Source organism: Porites lutea, chromosome 11, assembly GCF_958299795.1.
Source record: "Porites lutea chromosome 11, jaPorLute2.1, whole genome shotgun sequence".
NCBI classification, from domain to species: Eukaryota; Metazoa; Cnidaria; class Anthozoa; order Scleractinia; family Poritidae; genus Porites; species Porites lutea.
Genome location: NC_133211.1, coordinates 9,243,465 through 9,267,137, shown reverse-complemented (window position 1 = coordinate 9,267,137; position 23,673 = coordinate 9,243,465). Strand labels below are relative to the sequence as shown.

The following is a 23,673-nucleotide window of genomic DNA, read 5'->3' as shown; positions in this document are numbered from 1 at the left end:
AATGAAATAAGCTAACACTACTATAAGAAAAAAAAAAGTTGTGGAGAAGGAGACAACCAAAAGCGCCAATGCACCATACTAGGGATGCCCCCACTAATTAAAATATAACAAAAATATATACAAATAGAAATCTAAATGTTCTAGTTATCCTTAATAAAGCTTAAAACATTTCTTTTAAAAGTTGCTATACTGTTTGATTCTCTAATATGATTGGGTAAACCATTCCAGGGTTAAAGAAAAATCAAGATATATTGATAAAGAGGCAAACATTACATATTAAAATTAATAGTGATTAAGAACCGAGGACTTAAACAAAGAAAAATTAATAACCGTCTCGGTTTCCTTCATGAGCTCAGTGAACGAAAAACGATTGACTATCGTCATTGTGATCTGCAACAAGAAAGAAAGCTGGCTATGTTGTCTGTATCACCCGAATTATTCGGGAAGAAGAGCAACACATGATAACTATTTTGGTCAACGTTCCGAAGTGCAATAACAGAACCAGAAAAATCTAGCCCAGTTGTTTTGATTTGCATGACTGAAATTTCAAATTCAACTATTTTCTTGCTCAAGTGTCTTCTTCACGACGGCATTAGTTCCCATCGTCGTCACCGTCTCCTTCCTTCTATCCCCAGTTCCGCCTCCCTTTTACCCTCCTATGCAGGCCATCAACACCACTTTCGTTGTTCTTCAGCTGGTAAAATGCTGTATAAAACATGGCAATCAGATTAAGAAAAAGAGAACATACTTTAATTAGATTAGTCGTTGGAGAGAAAATTTGTCTGGTCCGGTAGGTTTAGGACCATGAATATCCGCCTAAACTCTAAAGTTGTTCCTCATGTCAACAGGTCCATATTTACGGCAGCTCCTACTGCTCGAAACAACCGCAAAAGGAAATCCAATACTCGATCTTCTCTCCAAGAAGGCCATTCTTTTCTCTGTAATGTGCTTGACATTTGAAGGTTCTAATTCGGAGAAACGCTTATGTTGCTGTAACTGCACCCATGTCTTATCTGTTTGCGACACAAACCGATCCACACATCGTTTCACTATCCATTCTTCGACATTATATCTTTGGCTTACGATTATCACTTCCATTGCTTCGTCTATATTCATGCCATCTTCGCACCAGTGGCTCAAATATTCCTCGCAGCGGGTTTTCAATCGATCAATTTGATATTCAGTGGAAAGCTTCAGAAGGAAAAGACAGTTTTCCTTTGAAATCCAGAGATCCTGATCAGGATAAATACCTTGAAGCATCTGCTCTATTTCTGTCGCATCTTTGCCCGGAAGCGGTATTTTCTGGGCAGATTTCTCTTTGAACTCTAAAGACAACATGGCCTCGAAAACTGGCGAACACAACATTAAAACGGCTCGATGAACATGAAACTCCCTTTTTGCGACTTTAAGAATCAGGTCACTTGATTTCCATGGGCGAGAAAATCTTCCATGGTCTTTACTGTGTAGTCCGCGGGACCTAGTAGCGCAAGCAGCTGAAAGATTCAGAGACATAGCTTAACTTCCGCGTAAAGACTCGTTGGAAGATGGCGACAGCGGGAATCGGAGTGTTCTGACTCGAAACCAGACTTCTCCGTAAAATTTGACGCCTTGATGGAAGTTGGTAGAGGATCCTACGAGGTTGAGCGACCTTTACGTAGGTTATCCCTTGTTGTTATTATTATTGTACTTGTTATCCCAAATCTTCCCAGTTTTAGTTAAATAAATCAACCAGAATGTAATTTAATGCAAATTTCATGACATCAATGTGAATAAATTGTTTTAAAAACTTTAGTTTCATTCTTCATTGATGGAAGTTGGTAGAGGATCCTACGAGGTTGAGCGACCTTTACGTAGGTTATCCCTTGTCGTTATTATTATTGTACTTGTTATCCCAAATCTTCCCAGTTTTAGTTAAATAAATCAACCAGAATGTAATTTAATGCAAATTTCATGACATCAATGTGAATAAATTGTTTTAAAAACTTTAGTTTCATTCCCTTTATCACAGAATTTTCGTCTAGGAAGCAGGGATAAAGGTGCCTGTGTGTTAGGGGGTTAGGGGGGGGGGGAGGGGGAGGTGGGCGGAGAAGACATTGAACAATATTGTCAATATTGTTTGGTGCATTAAAGGTATGGCACCAAGAGAGGTCTTGATGAAACCACTAACATCTTTTATTAAAATACCCCTCACACGCGAGTGTAAAGTATTAATGCCTCAAATGAGTCAATGAGTCATGAGTCCATGAGTCAATGAATCAGATCTGAAAAAATAAAAGTTTCGGTAGAAACAACAAAATTAAGCATTTCTTTTACTTATTTTGTCTACTTCCTTTATTGCTGCCTGTACAAGGCCTATTTCTGACATGAAATCTCGACCTTGGCTGTTTATTAGCAATTCGCAGGCCCTGCCGCATAGCAGCCTAAATTTTGTGAGTGCCTCGGAAGAAAGTGTTTAATTCTCTTTGAACACAACGCTTAAAGTAAATTGAGATAAACCTATTATGGAATTTCTTAGCGCTCAAAGACTCGGATCTGGGAACAGTCGTTCTTTGATATTCGGTGTGTTGATGTTTGGGCCCGGTTTGAAGTAGACAACCGGTCATGAGTGCGAAGGAAAGTTCCACTTTTATATCTGTATGTAAAGGTAAGTATTCCGGGAAGTATTTCTTTCATGCTGTGGATCGCTACCGATCATGAACACAATGAAGACGATCCAGGACACTAATCGTCCGTTCCAACAATCAATAGCAGAGTTGTTTTCAGTTGATAAACTTCCCAATGTAGTTCACCACTTTTTCCAATCAGTTTTACTTGCCTCAAAAGGTGAATGATGGTACTAGACGAGTAAAATGAATTAAAATTATTGTAATTTGCCCGAGGAGGGGTATGAAACAGCGAGTCGAACAGTTGTACACAGTCAGTGTTATTGTTGAGGTATTACTGTATACCCATTGTAATTTTAAATGGCTTTCAAGGCTCGTTAATTGATTAAAATATTTGGGCATTCATTGTTTGCATTATGTTTGTGTTTATTTACATTAGCTCGCCTGTTTAAAACTCTTGCATCAACTAATATGAACAATCTTGGGGCAGCACTTCACTTCTGGTATGGAAACTCTAGTAGTATGGATTGTCTGATGGTTGAAATGGTTCTTGAAGGGTGTCTGGGAAGGCTATTTTTTGGGGCATGCACGTAGTAGTAGCGGCAGGGCATGGAATATTGCTAACAAACAGCCCAGGTTGAGATTTCATGTCAGAAATACGCCTTGCATGTGCAGGCAGCAATGAAGCAAGTGGACAAAAACTAAGTAAAAGTAATGCTTAATTTTATTGTTTCTATATACCGAAACTTTTATTTTTTCAGATCTGACTCATTGACTCATTGACTCATGACTCATTGACTCATTTGACTCATAAAACATCCGTTCTCCTCACACGCAAACGTTTAAATTCCAATTATTGGAAAGGTTTGCATCACAAATGTTTGACAAGCACCGACTCACATGAATTTTGATCAGGACCCCACGGACCAAACGCGAAATGGTCCATAGAAGCTCATGACCAGGTGGATGGGCTTTTTAAAAGAGTTAGCCAACAGGTAGTGTGGAACGAGAAAAAAGCGGGATAAATATGGGCCACAACCATGTTTCCATAGCGTGCTGATGCGGCTCTTTCCTAACTCCTTCAATTTTCGTGCCCCTGCTATAAGGCCACTACTGGAAGATCACATCATGGGTAACTGGAGGAGTGCAGTTCTATATTATATCTCCTTTTCCTCATCATAAAGCAATCACAGTAGTTTGGAAATTCTTCTTCTTATGCAAAACTGATAGTCGAGTTTCTGTTGCTATTTAAGAGTCAACACTTTATTGTAATTAATGTCTCTTATGTTGTGAACAATCACTAATTTGTTGTTACAAGCCTTGGGTTCAGTTTATCTAAAATTGAGTGGCCTTGCCCACCGGATAAATTAGTAGATTCAAGTAATATCTGCTCTATTTCTGTTGTATCTTTTCCTTAGGGCGTGGTTTTTCCAGGTCTTTTTGAGGTAACATGCTCTCCAATAGTTATATGAAAGAAGATCATCGCAGTTATAGACGCAACTTTTGCAGTTGCGAAAAGACTGTACGGCATTCGAACCCTCGACCTCTGCGATACCTGTGCAGCGCTCTACCACTCATCATCATCCTTTCACGGGTTTATAACGAACCAATTCAACGACCTGCTCCCAGTTGGCTTGTTAGCTCAATTGGTAGAGCGCTGCACCGGTATCGCAGAGGTCAAGGGTTCGAATCCCGTACAAGCCTGGATTTTTTTTCAGGCTTTCTCTTCGCAGCCGCAAAAGTAACGTCTATAACTGCGATGGTCTTCTTTCGTATCAATAATTCTTTACCCTCATAAATGATTTTCATATATTCATAACTTCAAGCTCTCCAATACTTGCGAACAAAGGATTAAAATGGTTCAAAGGGTGTGAAATTCGCTACGTGCGACAACCAAATCACTTGATTTCCACAGGAAAGAATCTGGCTGTCATAGGCCCAGAAAGCCATGCATGATTTACACATGTCCTTCTTTCAAGATGGCAACTAAGGGATCGCTAAACCCGATGGTTTTATGTGCAAATTACATAATTTCCTCGCTAGAGAGTAGTGCACCAACATTCTGTCGGCCAGACATTTATTTCACAGTTGAGTTTTCCCTACCACCCAGAAATTTTTAATGTTCTTATAAGCGATGAGTATGAATAGTTAAAGTTTCGCACTACTACTGAGTTTAACGATATAATTAAGGTGACTCGACCCAGTTTTTTTTGGGGGGGTACCATCCTACTTTGAAGCTCTCTGGTATCCCCACCTTTTCTTTTATGGTAAGTCTAACACATAGAATGGATAACATATAGATCAATCTACAATATAACATACAATTTTTGGCGATCGGAGTAAATGTCACGTGGTTATAATGCCACGCCCCTTTGAGGTCTGAGTCGAAAATCTGCTGTTGCCGGCATTTTTTAGTGAAAATCTCTCGGCTACACATAGTGCGCATTAGTGTCTTGCGCTGAACAGAGTTTCACCAAAATCAAAATCAAAATTATGACCTAAATTTGGAAACCGCTTAATTTCTCGAATTGGGTCTTTGCGATTTTGGTGAAACTCTGTTCAGCGCAAGACAAATTATTTCGCTGCTGTCACATCGTAACTGCACGACACACACTCGCACAGAAACGAAAAAAATAACCCCCGTCTTCATAAGACCAATTTTTGCTCTTTACACAGAATTCTCATTTCGGTTTCGACGTTAAAATGATGCCTATAGAAAATATACAACAATTTAGATCAGTTTGCGCTCTCGGCTTGGAAAGTTCTTTTTGCGCACAGTTTGCATGCCGACTTACAAAGTGGCCGGACCAAGGAACCTTTGGATGGACCAGGGACCTTCAAACGCAGAGGTTATTTTCTATGATCCATGATTTTTGGCAAAGCTCAGAAGCTGTTGGCATGGTTTGTCACAAGTTAGTAAAATGTTACGTCAACTAACAAGACAAATTTCAGCTCACTACCCCTCTTCTAAGATAAGAAATACTCATTTACGTCTTTTTCGTCCGGACCAAGGACCACATACTGTGATCCCTGTACGGTGTCTTCCCAAGCCTTCTCGGTCAATGCATTTTGGTGACGAGAAACGCATCGGCTGCGCGCGATAATGAGGCCTAGGGACTATGCAAGAACCAGTCCATGTAAGTGGTCTATAGGCAGGGTCCAAAATAGGGGTCCGTGGACCCTGGGTCAAACATTTGTCCTCACCGACACAGGTACACCGCAGCGTAACAGAGACAGGGATAAGCACAAGTAACGGTGTACTGACAAAGACAGTATACGGCGTTCTGCTGTATTAAGTGCGATCACACTGGCAGGCAACCGCGTGCGATTCTGTGCGACCGGATTAACTTGCGAGCTGTTAATCAACTTATGTGGTTTTCCCTCTGGTAAAAAAAAAAACTCAGCAAAACCCCCGCGAAATTTACCAAATCTATAAAAGCCGCAAGCCTTTAGGCTTGTAAAACCACAATTCCAAAGGTTAAACTAAACAATTCCACAAAACCGCATCGAAAATAGCGGGATACCGCTTCATCCATATCATCACAAGCTCTTAGGCTCTCCTCTCCAATGAGTCATTACTAGTCCTTGGCTTCCCCTCCCAAAAAACCTTAATTACCAAAAGTTGGACGGACGCAGTGATCGTACCGATCGCTCATGGAATTGCGCCCACAATTAAATTTTTACTTCTCGTAGTTTTCTGTGCAGTGAAGGCTTTAGATCTTCTCTTTTTCTAGTAGAATTCTAGAATCGTTAATTATTCCACGCTACTTGTTTAGCACAATGTTAAGTATCTCCCTGTTGGATATCCTTAATTAATAATTTAGAATAAAAAAGAAGATCTGATTGTAAATTTTGTAAATGGAAAAGTACAACTTGTTTGCATGTTGACTGATGGGGTTTTAAAACTTGTTTTTTTTAATACATCAGTATCTGCATCGAAAAAAATGCTAGTCCTCTCTTGCTCGTATTTTTTAACGCTCCGCCGATTGAGGGAGGAAAAGCGGAAGTTTACAAGACTTATTTCACATCGTTTAACTTCAACTCTTTAGGACCGTTAGCGATGGTCTACAGCAGTAAGTAACACGATCAATTGACCCTGGCCTCAAGAAATGGAGACCAGGAGTCGATTACTGATGAAGACGTTTTACGGATTTCACCGTGAGAGACACAAGTCAAAAGTAGTCATTTTCAGGTAGGAGAAAAGCCGCATAAAAACTCCGCCGCATAATGATTAAATGACAGAGATTCGGGGTTTGGAACTTACATGAGTCATCGTGGAGTAGCTCGGACTGGCATCTGATAATGTGCATCAAATGTACTTGGCACTTTAAGTCCTCAATTTAAAACTACGAGGCGTGAACCAAATGATTTTGAATCACGAGCTGCGTGGAAATTTATTAGCTTCTCACACTATCTTGAGCAGATATGTTACAGAGTAATTCTTAAGAAAAATACCATTCAAAATTGATTTGTTGTTCTTTTTTCTTGATAGGCACGTTGTTTCGATGTCGCGTCTTCGCAGCGAACCATCAGAAATTAGAAAAGAAAATCCTCTGGCACCCGGAGTATAAAACGCAGCAATGTTCAATCAGTTTGTTAAAAGCTTTTTAGCTTAGTAATTTCGCTCGAATTTTCTATGAATTATTCAAAAAACCAGGTTAAATTGATGTAAATAGATAATATATTTGTACTTCAATTATACCGCAAGAAGCTTTGGGGAAGCTTTCTAACACAACAGAAATCGAAGTACACAACAAGATCTTTTGTAGATAATACTTAATCGCATGTGGGTTGAATAGAAAATCCTGCATTTCTGCTTGTTAGTTTCCATTGTAGTCCTCCGGCCGCTTGAAATGGGAAAATTCTTTTAAAAGTACGATTTCAAGGGCGGAGAACCAAGTGTCAATGGGGTGGGCTTTTTTCGGCTAACGATTAATTTCGTTTAGATGACATCTACAAAAATTTAATTGCTTCAGAAGTTCAAAATGAATTTCCCTTGTTGCATGAAACAGCTTTTAAGGCTTTTCCGGAGAATAGAAAAAAGGACGAAATAGGCTCCTGAGACGCAAAGAGTTTCAACATGCAAACTCGACACTCTGTAAATGACAAATTGTAGCTAAGGAATTCTTTACGGTTAAAGTTTTTTACGACTAACGATTACGTTTTCCTGCTTTAATAATAATAATAATAATAATAATAATAATAACAATAAGTGTTCGAACTGATTACAGATACAAGTCAATTTTAGCTTTTTTAGTGGGCTTTGCCACTAGAACTTTGCACAATGTATCCACGACACAAGCCAGCAGGGGGTAAAGAATTAACAATAGAGGGCAAGTCGTTGACTAATGACATTTTGTCTTTACAGCTTTGGAAGAGTCAAGCATTTGCAAGAGAATTTAAACAAAGAGAAAATGATGTAAAGAGTGATAGCTAACAAGACAGAACAGCGGCAGAAGGGATTGACAAGGAAGAATACCTTAAACTATAAAGAATTTCAAACATGTCTATAATTTTCTCTATGAGCAAGAAGGAGAACCTGGAAACAACAGTGCAAGTCTCATAAGAACTGAGAGATACAAACGTTGAATGTTATTTACTTTTAAAAATCTCATATAGGCTTAACATAATTGAAAATTTTATCAGTCCTTGTAAGGATTCACGGAAATATCTATGCTGCATATTAAACGATTAGTATTTGCTTATTTTTCAGCTGTTGACTGCTCTTTTGATAAGGAAATTTTTACCGCACAAGTCATTCATTTCACCGTCTTTCCTCAAATAAGCGCTTATTTAACATTCTTTTCAAAAATGGGAGGAAACAAATTGCCTAAATCGTCATGTTAAAAATTCTGCGACAAGTGAAAACTGAGGTTAAACCATAAACTGTCTTGCTCGTTCCACTTAATTACCACAGATTTCCAGTTAGTGTGACAACTCGTCTCCACCGCCCGACAGCAACAGGACTGGTCATTCAGTTAAAGCAGGTTAACGTAGAACAAGCTCGTCTCCGATCCTCTATTGAGTAACAATGGTGGTTATGATGTTTCAAAGAATATGCGTGCGGGAAAAGAGTGAGGTTTTCTTGTGATATCTTTACTATTTTAGACTGTAAAGAAAGAAGAGCTAGGGGCGCCCTTATCGGGTTTAGGCCGGGACGATCCTTTTATTTTTCGTGTACGCATGTTCAGTAAAGCGTGCGGAAATTCGAGGGATACGAAAGTTGGAAAGTTCTGCGGTGTGGAAAAAAAAAATTAAACAAAAAATATCAACCGTCGTATTAACGATGATATTGTTTCTACGTACTATCGAAAAAGGATGATAAAGACTTTCTACCCATAAAAGCAACTGAATGCAACTTTTCGGTGGAGATACTAATAGCTCAAATAGCAGTCGATGTTGTTTAAGATGTCTTCTAAAAATTGAACTGGACATAAAAGCTACGCGAGTTCCTTTTTAGGGTTTTCAAGGAGAGCATTAGAGAAATGGTGAGACCGCAATTCCAATGCTACTGTTCACTTATATTGTAGAGCTTTCTGTGGCAAATAATATACAATAACGAACGAATCCGTTTCCTTTTTTCGCATTTTACAAACGAACACAAGAATACAACAATGCAAATTAAAGAGCAAAAAAAGGAAGACTAGAGAAGAAATGTAGAAGAAGATCCTATAGTCTCTTCTTAAGTTATGTAATTGCTCCAAGTCACTAGCTGACTTTCAAAGTTTGAACCACACTATAAACCGCTGGGGTAGGGCCTACCACTTATCATTTAATTCAATAAAATTCCTTAGGTTTTAGCTTACCCACTGAAAAGAGGTGAACGACTTGGTAAAGTTTTGTTTGTGAAAGACACTTCTGTCGCAAACTCCCCCTGCTTTACAGAGCGGAAAGGAAGTTATACTTTTTGAACTAACGTCTTTAAGCTATATCACCTCTCTGTTTCATAAAAAAAACGTCACTGGGTTTGTAAGAAAACATTTACTGTGCCCCCAAAGTTGTAAATTTCTGGTTTTCAAATTGGCCTCTTTACATGACTTTTCTATATGTCTTCAATATGCAGATAAAATGAACACTAATATCACAAATGAGGTGAATGTACGTCGCGGATCAGAAGAGCGAATAAGACTGTAAATAAAGTTTTTTTTCTTAAAATAATTTTAAAAACCTGCGTTATGTTTTAAGATGGCCGTCTTTCTTTTTAAAAATTGACCTTTTTCGTCTATCCCACTCCCTATGGTAAGATACAGCATAGACTTCCCCAAACGTCGGGTTCAAAATTTTTCTCGAGCGCAAAGCTTGAGCTAGAAATTTATGTTTCCGGTGGCAAAGTGAGCGAGAAACCGGGAGCTCGACTTGTTTCCCTTGTAGAAAATCGCATCAAGTGATGTCATTTTGGCGCGAGTTATTTGCGTCCAGACTGGGGCCTACTACCGGAACCCACAACGAGAAGCGAACGATGTTGAGATAGTTTAGATACAACAATGAGGAAAGGAAGAAGTGAAGTCTGCGCGGAATCAGAAAACGTGGAAACGGAAGTGGATCGAAAGAATGGACAGCGCATGTCTAAAAAGATGTGTATGCCGGAGGTTCTTGGCACAAACTACTTCACAGAGCTATCTAAAACTGTCCTAAGGTTTTGAGAAGCCATACTTTCAGGTAGCATAACACATAAACCTATAAAAATAACGGCCACACAAGCAATCAGTTTTCTTCAGCCGGCAACAACAATATTCATTTGATCTGTTGGTCTTTTTCCCTGACAAGCAGGAATAAAAATCCAATAGATCATTCAGGTAAGCAAAGGGGTTTTTCTTTTTAATATGGAATATTCTTGAAATGAACCCTCACTGACTGAGCAAAATTTTCGGCGGGAAGGTTTAGAAAACCTCAGTGGATAGATGTTAGACAGCTTCAGAGAAACAGGAATATATGTAAAAGATGACGGCGGGGTTTTTGAGACACAAAGGCCCATATTGTGGCAATAATACCCAGAAGGGTTGCTTTTTTAACAACTGAAAAGAAAATTATGTTTATCGGGAATAAAGGTGTTCTGAATGGTGAGGACAAAACTGCGGGGTCTCACTCGCCCTTTTACTTCTATCAAAAGGGGCGAGATCTAGTTGCAGTTTTGCGGTTTCTTTAATAATTACTTTATGCTAATCAAGCAGATCGTTTCGCGTGTTCAAAGAATGTCCACTTTGAAGGTTAAGACAAAAAGTCTGTCTGACAGGACTGGGTAAAGCTGTGAAAATAGAGTGATGTTGGCCATTGTTCGTACAGCTTTTTCGGGTCATCGCATCTTAACAAAACTTTTAAAATCAAAAGAAATGGGTGTGTTCTTAATCCCACGGAATCCTTTCAGTTTCTGAGTTTACGCCAAAAAGGAAGTTCAATCATTTCACTATAAGAAAAACAAGTTTACCGAAGGCCGGTATCCATTAACACTGTGTTAAATGTTTACAGTATCGCTATACAGGAAAAAAACAATTAAATACTGATAATATGTGAATTGAAAGAAAACGGACTATAAAAATTGCCCCTGTAAATATGCTGGGAATTTGGTGACTCTTGTGCAGAAAATCGTCGATAAATCGCATCATAAATTCGAGCAGGCTCGAAACATCGTCTTTGCAAACGGGCTTCTTAGACAGAAAAGTTTCCCTAATTTTACTTTAAACTTTTAAGTTCAACTCCTGCGTTTTTCTAGTGTGCACTATAAATTAACGTGACTGAATGTTAACACTAGCCTAAATTACTGCCCTTTACGTTTGTTACGAAAGGTGCAGTTGCATTTAAATCCACTTTCACACATTTGTTTGACCTCTACAAATTACTAGTAAAATAACTATAAAAACATCGGAACGTCGAATGCATGATTCCTAACATTAATGTACTTCTTAAAAACTAGAAGATAGAATATTCTATTACACACATCCTGTTTATATGAAGCAAAGTTTTAAAAGGTCCTTTACGTTTATTAGTCTTCCGAGTATCTCGTTCGCCGTGTTGCAAATTAATGAAGGGCTTTTAGTACCGAAAAAGTTTGACAATTGCGGAGTTGAATAGATGCAGAGAGGTTTCTTCTCCAAACGCAGAACGAAGAAAAAACTAAGTGAAACAATCTTCATCACTCCAGTTTTAAGCTTATAGTTTCTTCTAACATTTCTATTACGTCGGCTTAGAATTTGACGAGAAAAACAAATTAAAAATATAAAATGCATCTAGCAAACCAAGCAGCGATAGAACGACAGGGTATGTAAAAAACAACAAGACACAACTGAATAAACATTTCAAAACCTTACCTTAAGTCTTTTAGCTCTGTGAAAGTGCCTAACTTTCCAAAAAACATCAAAGTTTCAAGTTCAATCGACAGCTTCTGTTTTCAAACTTGTCTGCCGGTCTCCATCTAACCGTTGCTGCCGCAGTGAGATTATTCCGTTCCAGTCGCTAAAAAAGAACAAAAGAGATCTTATTATCTGGAATCAAAACTCTGTTTCATAATTCCAGAGCCCATTTTTATAGGAAAATGCCAAAATCATGTCAAGCTGATTTAATATAAACTTTTCTCATTCATCTACACTCAGAATAAAGAGACATCGTGGAAGGCGCGAAAATTTCCCGCCTTTTATTTTCGCGCCTTGTTTCTGGTTAGGTTTTAAAGGAGCTGTGTCACGAAATTCAGCCAAATTATGTAATTACAAAATGCCCCTTAAATTAAGAGAAACGTGAAAATAACCGCTTAAAACATTACAGGAAGGTTAAAATAACACAACAGATACAACAGATGCCACGGATGGGCAAAACTGAAGAAGATGGAAACGGATTGAAATTAGAGTTTTTGAAAACTGTTCAGCCTAACAGTTTTTCAAAGTTGATCTCTGCCGTTTACAACTTCAAAAATAATGTTCAGAAGACAAATTTGTTTGTCTCGAATCTCTGCTTGTGTCATTTACAAGTAATTTCTTTTCTTACTTTAAGTTCCGTAGCGATTGAGGGCGGGTAACTGGCAAAATTAAACAAATTGAACTGGACTGCCGTGACACAGCCCCTTTAATCTACCACCGGCCCCACCTGCTCTGTTAAGGGACGGACCTTTAAAAAAGTTATGGGAGGGGGAGGGGAATTTTCGAGCCGCAGGAATTTTTTTTCGTTATCAAATTCCTTGGAGGCTTTTTTTTAGGCCATAGCATGAATATTTTTTAGGATTAATTGGTGTGCATGAATTTTTTTTCATTTAATTTTCCCTTGCGCGAGTATTTTTTTTTGTACTTCGCCCGCCACCCCCCATAAGTTTTCTAATGGTCCGTCCCTAAGGAAGATCCTACAGTAGTAACAGGAAGATCCTAAAAGGCGGGACAACTTTTCTTTGGGTTTACACGCACAAATTTCGGTCTGTGTTATTGTCCATAGCAGGAATGAATCGAACTATTTGAGATTTAGAAGATATGAGTAATCACTTTCATCATTATATAAATGTATTAAGGGAAATGGGCCCCGCTACATTTCTAATTTCTTTGCGTTCCATGTCTCACATTATAACTTAAGGGAAGGAGGTTGCAATCTTGTTCTGGTCTCCCATACCAATCTGTACTACCATAATTCTTTTTCTTATAAGGTCGCTCATCTATGGAACAAGCTACCCACATATACGTTAAACAGTCACACAACTTAAGTTCATTTCAAAAACATTTAGAGTCTATATTGATCTTCTATTAAAATTCTAGGAAATGGCTGTTTTTGTAGTTACTGTCAATCATAAAGTTTTGATTCTAGCTAGATTTCTTACAATTTTAGTATTCTCATGTATGTAAGTACTTAGTAATTCTTAATATTGTAATTATTACTGTTACTTTTTTTTTAATCTCATTTCACTTTTTAATTTTATTTTTTGTCATGCGTTTGATAACCTCAATCCCACGCAATGACTTTGAATAAATTGATTGATTTAAGTAGAGAAGGAGTAGTGAAGGACTTTTAACTGTTACCGCTAGACAAAACAAAAATGCAATTTGGGTCGTTCTACTCTCTTTACAGGCGTTAATAACCACTTTTCAGCAGAATTATCACTAGCCTGAATTTCAGACGATTACTTCGAGTCGGTTTTACTCCCTCCGTAACTGAGGCAGTAAAAACGACTCGAAGTAATCAATCGTCTAAAATTCAGGGTAAATTCTCTCAAATAATCAGCTCTCGGTAACGCCAAAGGAAATGGTCGGCCTTTATTGCCGTGACCAGCCACTGAACGACCCGCCACCATTTTTGATTGGTTACCCTAGTAAGCCCCTGGTACTAGGATCTTCCTAGTTTCCAGTTTACGTGGTGATAGGATCTTCCTAGTTCTAGGATCTTCCTATATGCCTCTCAGCTAGGAAGAAATTTTAGGAAGATTCAACCACTAGGGACAAGTACAAAATGACCCTTTGAAACAAATACAGAAAACATATGGCGCTAGGATGATCCGCCCTCTACGATCTTCCTGGAGCTAAGATCTTCCTCCCTCCATGTAAACAGCCTCAAAGTTTTCTGTAAAATGGGGAACGTACCGTAAATGATCTAGTTGACGCCCGGGGCGTGTATTTAATTTTAGGGGCCCAAGAGGGGGCATTTAATAGATAGGAGGCGTTTAAAAGAGGGAGGCGTTAAAATTCATTTTTGTAACATTCTCTAAGCGAAAATATCACTAGATTTGACACGTCTGGACCGTCTGGAGGTCCACATCGTTCTTTCAAATCTTAACTTCCTTTTCAGAATCCTCGTTAACTAGTCACAGCTGTGTTGTCATCATCAGTCCATCATTACTTTGAACTTAACTTTGGACAATACACAATACTCAAACCCTTGTTACTCAAGCAAGAAAATAAATAAATTGAATGATTTTGCCCCTTTTTGCTATTCCCTAGTATTCTAGAGTAATTCTCAAAGGGAACAACATTTTAGTATAAGACGCGTTTATTTGAGAGTGGTCGTTTATTAGATCATTTACGGTAAACGTTTCTTATCTTCCTTTCGAAACATGTTTCACAGGTTTTTAAGCCCAAAATTTCCACCGTCTTTATCAGAGTTATTTATTACCAAAACGAAAAAGAACAGGTAACCAAAGCTCGTATAAACGTTGGCGCCAAGGCGCGCGCTGTATATTAACAGGGTCTAACATTCACCTCCGGTTTTTGAACAGCTCTGAAAACCCCGAGGTGGTTTGTATTGGCAGAAGCTTTTATTCACGGGAATTTCAACATTTATTCTTATTAACGCGGTATCCAAATCTGCCTCCTCCATCTTTACACTTTTCATTCAGAAATCCTCAAATAAAAACAGAGAGTATGAAATCATACATTTTTTTCTTGGAAACTTGAAAAGTGACGATGAACCTTTAAGAAATTTCAAAAAAAAATAAATAAATAAATTGCAACAGTCTACTTATAAGCTTTAGCCATAAACATAAACCGCAAATTATAAATAGTATAGTTTTCCCTTAAATGTCGGATGACACTCTCCTTGAATCCAGTTTCTCTTCTTTTCCTTCGACACTTCAGGGGCACCCAATGGATCTGTTCCTCAAAATATCTGTTCTTCAGGCACATTTTTGCTAGCTGGGAAATGTGGAAGAAATAATAGTCCTTGGAAGGAAAGTGTTGCTGGGAAAAAGATAATTCAGGGTGTCAGAGGGGATTTGAAGTCTAGAATAGCTGCTACGGGTTACTTGTATGGGTTACTTACCACTCAAGATCTGAATTGTGCCCTATGAAACTTCCCAGTAAGTCGGGTTGGAGGTTGTAAGTTTGCTGGCTGGGAACTCTTCCATCAGTCTTGCTGGGAGTGAGGAACAGATAATTTTTTTCCAGCAATCTCCAAAAATGCTTAAAATAGTCTCAGAAAACTTTATTCACGCTTTGTTGTTGTTTTTAGGTCTTTTTCTCAAAATTTCCCGTTGGGTGCCCTCGACACTTAAGTAAGTGTCGTTCCTTAAAGTAACTGAAATCAAAATCTGTTCCTATTCCAGGTAGTCAAACATGATGAACGACAAGATTTATTGTTTGATTTTTGTCGTTGTACTTTCGACTGGTATATTTTGTCCAAGCAAATGTTTTTTTCCCAATCGAGTCGGACTTAGGAGATCCGTTCAAAAGGTTAGTAATTACTTACAGTTATAAAAACATTTAGGAAAAACTGGTCAATGAGTTGGAAAAATATAACTCAACGATAATAATTGTAGAAATTCTAATTGTATCGCAAACTTGTCGCGTTCTTTTGAGCACAATCTTTTTATCAAGTTTAGCTGTTCATTTTAAGGGAGACTGAAGATTAATGTGGGAATTTCGAAATCCAGAACTTAACGTAATAGTTCCGAGGAATACTGATCTATTTTTTTTCTGATTTTTTAACATCAAAAGAGTCATTATAAGAAATAGTGAAAATCTTATATAATATCCCCAGTCAAGAATGGCAACCAACTAAGGCTGTGCCCTTCTTTACACATTCTCTTGCTCATGAATGCAGGCAACCTTTGATCCCCCTGGAAGACCGTAAACTGATACCTTCAAAAGAACTACCGTGACTGGCTTTGAGCTTGATTTCGTTAAGAGACTCCAAACTGCACCTTGGTCAAGGTAGAAAACCAAAAACCTGGCAAACGCTTATGTTAGTAACTGCTTCCAGTATTGAAATATGGAGCTTCACGATGTTGTAATTAACAGAATTCTTTAACTTGTTACTTGCAGCTTCGGTCTTTTCAAATACGTCGAAGAGAGTTAAAGAATAATCAAGATGTAGTGATGAAGAGGCAAACATTAGACAAAATTAAAAGCGACGAAGAACAAAGGACATTAACAATGAAAAATTAAAACCCGTCTCGGGTTTCCTTCATGAACTCAGTGAACGAAAAGCGATTGACTATCGTGATTGTGATCTGCACCGAGAAAGAAGACCTGCTGTCTTTTTTGCGACACCCAGGGCGAAATTTAAAGTGGCGTGAATTAGTGGAAGAAGAGCAGCACATACTAATTATTTTTGGCCAATGTTGAGAAATACAATAAAAGAATCAGAAAAATCTATCCCAGTTGTCTTGATTTACACTCCTTTGCATACGTAAAGTACCCTAGCTCCTAAACAAAATACATCTTTGCCTTCCTCGACAGCCACCTTGAGAACAAATTCAAGTGCCGGTTGAAGGGTAGTGACTTTTGTAGAGAGGCTATTTCAAACATGAAAGAACGTACTGGTACAAAAAGTAAGGGCGGGGAGGGGGGGCGTTGTAGACGGGTGGACGTTCATAGAGGCCGGGTCCAACTGTATAGAACACAATATGAATTTTACTTAAATAAACATTCAAATCCTTACATTACAAGTCTTATTCCACAGATTATAGAACAGATTATAGAACCTAACTAGAGTTAGGTTGTTTTGTAAGGCAGAAGGGCTGACCGAAATTGAGAGAGCCTACCACATCAAAGATATATTATACCAGTTCCACAAGAACCCCCAAACAGAGCAGTTCAATTATCAAGGAAGAAGCAGGGCGAAGTTAGGAGACTCGCACGCTTACATGCCCTTCTCCTTCTTTCTCCCTACATTTTTCTTGTGTTTTCTATGCAGGCCGACTGCCAACAAGAGCAGTTACGTGCGAGATTACACCGGAAACTAAGGGTCGATTATTTAAACGAAGTCTAACTTAGACCGCGGTTTCTGAAATATTTGGACTTCGAGATCTCGTCCATTTTGGGTTATTTTAAGAGGACAAATGCTTTTCTAGTCTACTCCATATGCTTTCATAAAACTGTTCACGATAAATGGTGTTTATATAAAAGCGTTCGGAAAACTAAAAATGACTTAGAACGCGGTTTTGATAAACACTGGCTTAACTTCCGTTTAAATAACTGGACCTATTATGCACCTATCAATGTAAATCCCGTGGGGGGGGGGGGGGGAGTGCGGGCAAGGGGAGGGGATTTGATGCCTGGGACTATCCCCGCTATCGGGCTTTTGATCGTGCGAAGCGACCCCTAGCCTGCGTTGCAGCCGGCCCACGCACTCGTCTAAACCATTTGTATAGTCTATATAGAAGGTTTAGAGCGTCTGCGACGCAGGCTAAGCGACTTCGGGGTCGGGACATTTAACTTTGACCGACAGAAGCCTGGTATCAATTAAGAAGCAGTTACCAAGTCCGTCCCTCGAGGCTTCCTGAAAGTCACGCTGTTGGAGAAAGGTATGAAGTTTTCATTTGTTTTAATCGCCATAATCCGATACTTTAAACTGTCATTTAAACAGATAATGTCTATTTTGAGAAAGTTTTTATCTTCAAGTTCCCATCTGATTGTAAAACTCGATTGAAATCGAATTCCACAATGAAAGTCAGAGGATTTTTTATGGGTCACTGATCCGACCTGTTCCGACATGTTGAGCAGATGTTATAAAGCATTTTAAGTTTTATTAATATTATATAGCACGGTCAATCTTCCTGGAGTGATTTTGTTGTTCAAGATAAGAGATGCTAGTGGAGAGAGAAAATACTTAATTACAACGAGTAATTTAATGGAGCTTCCGTTAACCGTAAATAAAAGTAGTAACAACGTGTTTGAAATGTTCTTTTATTCGTTTTATATAGTATTATAGCATTGTTTGTTTAGATTTTTTCCCCTGGGGTGGGGGCTTTTTTGACACTTTTGATTGACCTTTCGTTTCCCACCCTGGGGAATTTGATCGAAAAATTTTAAAATTTGTCAAATCCCCACCCCTTGCCGGCACTCCCCCCCCCCCCCCCCATGGGGTTTACATTGATAGGTGCATTAAGTCTTACATCTTATAATTTTTTAACCTGATTCTGCTCACTACAAAGCAAATAAGATTTTGAAAACTTTCCTTGTGATGCAAAGGAGAGGAACAATTGTATTTTAACCTGCTATTTTATAAGACATTGAAGAAGTCAGTACTCTTTTCCTGTCTATCTATCGAAGTGTGCCCCAGGGCACCGTTCAAGGGACTGTACTTTTTACCATCATGGTTAATGATATGACCCACTTCCCAATGAATAAATATGTAGGTGACAATACATGTAGTACACTTGTTGGGCCTAGTGTTACTGATAACTCTGATGAGGTGGAAAATACTGAAGCCTAGGTAGAGGAGAATTTGTTGTAGCCTCTTGTGCAGATGTTCTTAGGGGACCATCACTCATTCCTGCTCTATGAACTACGTTAAGGAGGATTGTGTGACAAGTCAAAGGAACATCTATTTAGGAGGCTAAATTTGATTAAGCTTATAGTAAGACCAATTAACTTGTCATTAGAGGAAGAATAACCTTCCTCTTCCTGAACAAATTATTAACATTAACTGTGTGTTATATCCTGAGCTCCTAGGAGTGAAACTTTAGGACAGTCCTACCAAATGGGATATCCGGTTCAATGATCCGATGGAAAGAGCTCTAAATCATATGCACACCCTCAAAGTGTGTTAAGGTGGCTCGATACAGTTTTTCAGGGTCAACACCTCCCAAGTTTGAGCATTAACTACGTCGCCATAAACAAAGTTTTGGAAAAATTGACACCAAAGTTGTTTTAGATAAAGATGAAAATTTGTTATGATCATTGTTGCAATGGCATTGGAGTTGTCATAGCGACAAAAAGACGCTATTACCTATTTTACTTGCAGCAGTATATCTCCGCACTGGGAACTGTTCTTCTAAAATCATTCACGAGAGCTTCTTCCTCCAATAGCAGCCTCGATGTTTGTGAAGTTTAAGCGAAATCTGTAAGAGCGTTATCGAGATATTTTAGGATAAAGTTTTTATTGTTAGAAACACAGTAAAACACGGACAATATTGTTGTTTGGCTGTTATCTGTAGAAAATGAAGTGCTTTTGACATGCAATTTCACCTCATGGTAGTTTCAATCTTATTAAAAGCGTGTATGATAGATCATGAGATAGCTCCAGCCGATTGCTAGAAAGGTTTGATTAGTATGTATCGAAGTGCTCTTGTTAGCCATTTTGTAAACATTTTGGTCTTCTTTAACAAATTAGCGAATAATTTTTAAACCGCTTGATAGATTTTTTTAAAAATTTAATATTTTTGAGATTAACCTTCCTTTTATATAACCATTTAGTTTCAAGATTATTGATATATTGTAGGGCAAGAATGTTAAATTTTTAAAAAAATCTATCGAGCGGTTTAAAAATTATTCACTAATTGCTTAAAGTAGACCAAAATGTTCAAAAACCGCTAACAAGAGCGCTTCGATACACACTAATCAAATCCTTCTTTCTTGCAATCGGCTGGAGCTATCTCCCATGATCTATCATACACGCTTTGAAAAAGATTGAAACTACTATGAGGTGAAATTGCATGTCAAAAGCGTTTTGTTTTCTACAGATAACAGCCAAACACCAAGATTGTCCATTTTTACCGTATTTCTAACTACAAAATCTTTATCCCAAAATATCTCGATAACGCTCTTACAGATTTCGCTTAAACTTCACGAACATCAAGGCTGCTATTGGAGGGAAAAGCCCCTATGAATGATTTTCGAAGAACAGTTCCCAGTGTGGAGATATACTGCTGCAAGTAAAATAGGTAAAAGCGTCATTTCGTTGCTATGACAACTCCGATGCCGTTGCAACCCTGATCATAACAAATTTTCATCTTTATTTAATACAACTGTGGTGTCAATTTTTTCACAAAATTTGTTTTGAAGACGTAGTTTATGCTCAAACTTGGGAGGTATTGGCCCTGAAAAACTGTATCGAGCCACCTTAACTAATATAATGGAAAAAGTGTGTCTGACCTTACTGCACCCATGTTTGGGGTGTTGCTGCTTACACTAAAAACTTGACTTAAACTGACAGGCTACAGAAAAAGAGCATTTAGATTTGGACATATTCGATTAACACCGATCCAACTGGTTGTTAAAGAGAGGGATGTAGGGCTGTGAAATAGTAATATGGGCAATTCTAGTCAAAGACAGTTTTAACTCCTACTTTACTTACTGTTACCTTTCATGCTTTAACTTCTGTTTAAAACCTTCAATAAAGACTTATTATTTTTACTTGTTATATTATTACCATTATTATAATTATTATTATAAGTTGAAAGATTATAATAATTATAATGCCATAAGATTTGTCTTGTATGGTCCCCTTTAAGCTATCTCACTGAACATAGATAAAGGTAAGTACACTTCAGTCTTACTTGAGTGGCATTTCTCGCCCGGTAACACTGCGGTTCCTGTGACCAGACCTCGTGCATTGAGCAATGTTACAATACACAAGTATTTTTCTTAGAGGGATAAATTGTGTATAGCTTCTTTGTGAGGCCCCTGTGTGTGCGATTCTGTACCTTCCAGTGACATTGCAATTCTAGTAATTTAGACACTACTCAAGCCATGCATAAATTCACTGATAAAATGTCAAATGGCAACGGCTTACAAGGGCTCACTTGTTTAGCTGCCCCCGTTTTGGAACTTATTGGGTCTAAGAGCATGTTTACAATTTGGGCAATCACCTTGTAATCACAATCAAGAATGTCACGTACATCTACCTTTTGGCTAGCATGCACTGAGTTTAGACTAGTCCCTTATTCTCCCTGCCTGTGATTTAAGAACACTGGGTTTAACATACATAACGCCACAAAGTTCACTACACTCAGTACCTTTCACGTGGGCATATTAACTCTTTTCCGCGACGGAAAATAATCCAGGTAAGCCCTTCTATACTGCCCTTTTGAGATTTGCTCCAGCATACCTAAGTTACGATCGGTACGTACACAATCACATCCGTGTTCTTGCCAATGATCCTTTACTTTACAGATGCGGGTAGAATTAAACAGAGGATCCTTTGCTGTGTAAAATTTATAATCATCTTCGGTTCGTGCGGACCTGTTCATCGAAAAATTTATCTTCAGGGCATGGCAGAAATACTGCATCCTTTCCTTACTAAGCTTAGGCAGATTCTCCGAGGGAATAATGATCAATATTTCTTCCAAAAAGGATGCTTTCGTTCGAGTTTTTACTCTGACTATCCGCCATTTTGAAACTGGACTTTTTGAGAAGTCCGGGAAAATCCGGTAGTGCCAGGCCCCTGCGCGGAATAGCCTGCATGACAGGCGCTTTATGAGCCAAGCGGGGCGAACGCGATATTTCGCGCGGAGCGCGACACGAGCGCGAAGCGCGAGACGAGGGAAAGAGAAAAATTCTTTCCCTCGTCTCGCGAAATATCGCGTTCGCCCCGCTTGGCTCATAAAGCGCCTGTCATGCAGGCTAGCGGGGGAAATAAGGGACCGGTCATTATTTATCACCTGTGGGGGGGGGGGGGGTCGGAGGATTTTGGGGGAGATCACTTGATTTTTAGGAGAACAGAGGGGGGGATCAGTCGTAACTGAGAGCCCAAAAGGGGGGGATCACTGAAAATTTTGGAAGGATTCAGAGGGGGGACCACTCAAATCTGCTTGAACAATGCCAGTTTGAAAGCATACAACATAAATGTGCCCATTCTGCTGGGAGATGATAGCATTTGCAATCTCAATTCGTTCTAACACAACTTTATTCAAAAAACGGAAGTCTGTCACACTGGCGAATGTGTGCATTTCAATTTATATCGAGAAAGCTTTGTTTTAACGCTTTTATATTTTTCCTTTTATAACGTGCTCATGACTTAGCTAATATTCATCTTTAAACATGACAGGTGAATTCTAAATTGTGCACTATATAAACTTCTGATAACTGAAACATTGTAAAAAGCGTGTTTGTTTAAACATAAACCATTTATCGCCTCTCCAGGAATGGGCGTCCTGTGCCAGCTCTATACTAAATTCGATTCAACTGCTTCATCTGCCTCATCTTGAGCCTCATCATCCCATTCAACAACTTCATTTGCCTCTTGAGCCTCGTCATCCGATTCAACAGCAACATTTAGTCCCCTTTGGCAGGTTGACCCTGGACTTTGTGCCCTTAAAATGGCCGCTACTTGCTCTAGATTTTTTGCTAGGGTCGTGCTAAAAATACCCTTTTCTAGTAGCCATAGCAAAGGGTCTAGATGCAAACGCCTTGTTAGTTTCTTAGCAAAGTCAGCATTGATGCTATCTACAGGAGTAACTCTATCATTCTCTTCGATTGAACCGAAAATTTGCCCCGCGACCTCGATTGAGGTCAAGTTTCCTAAGAGATGACGTGCCCTCTGCTTGAGTCGCTTGTCCTTGGTTTTTCGGACCTTCCTCTTATTTTTCTTCTTTCTTCTTGACATTGTTGATTTTCTCGCGCACAAAGGAAACTTCTTTGACAGGTTAATATGCGCTGTTGTCAACTTGTTGGATGCGGACTGAAGTTCCTCGTGCAGTGTAGTGATTCGCCTATGTGCTTCTTCTAAATAGGCCAACTCATCGCCTGCAAATGACTTTAGAGTGTGGTCCTCTGAAAATTGTCGCTAAATATGACCTGCTGATAGGGACTTGGCGGACTGCTATTTGGCACTCTAAAAAAAGTAACTTTGCAGTTTCAAGCACTGATTGCAGTTTCAAGCACTTTACAGTTTTAAGCAAGATTGCTTGTATGTCAACTGAATTCAGATGTCTGGATCCAGACTAGAAAAAGACACGGATCAAGAGACACTTTTAAAAAAAGACTGCGCGATAACGGCTTTATTACGCTGTAAGTACATCATAGTTAGAAATACTACCTGTATATGAACGTTTAAAACACTAAATATACACGTCGAAAGGTGAATATGGGTACAAAGACACGGGGGGGGGGATCACGAAAGTTATATATGGTTATGACTTATGAGGGGGGATCACTTCAATGAAATAACATTTAAAGGGGGGATCGGCTAAATTTCATCGTGTTTAGCCCAAAATCCTCCGACCCCCCCCCCCCCCCCCCCCCCCAGGCGATAAATAATGACCGGTCCCTAATCCCAATGTGAAGTCGAAAGAAAAGCTGAGGTCCGAGAACTTCGCAGCAACACAAACAATAGGATTTGACAATGCTGAATAACATATTCAAATGATCATGATGCCGATTTTTCTGTTTGTTCCTGTTCTTATTTGTGCACTTCACTCTGGGACGATCCCTGCATTTTGGAGAAA

General features: G+C 38.8%; 1 protein-coding gene across 1 annotated transcript; it reads right to left on the bottom strand.

Annotated features, from left to right (window-relative positions):
- Positions 1 to 816: 816 nt before the first annotated feature.
- LOC140953164 (speckle-type POZ protein-like) lies at positions 817 to 1,512 on the bottom strand. Its single transcript, XM_073402663.1, has one exon. It carries the CDS (start codon positions 1,510 to 1,512, stop codon positions 817 to 819), a length of 696 nt encoding a protein of 231 aa, XP_073258764.1.
- Positions 1,513 to 23,673: the final 22,161 nt, after the last annotated feature.

Excerpts from the sequence above, each read along its gene's own strand:
- LOC140953164 (XM_073402663.1), bottom strand. The coding sequence starts at position 1,512 with ATGTCTCTGAATCTTTCAGCTGCTTGCGCTACTAGGTCCCGCGGACTA.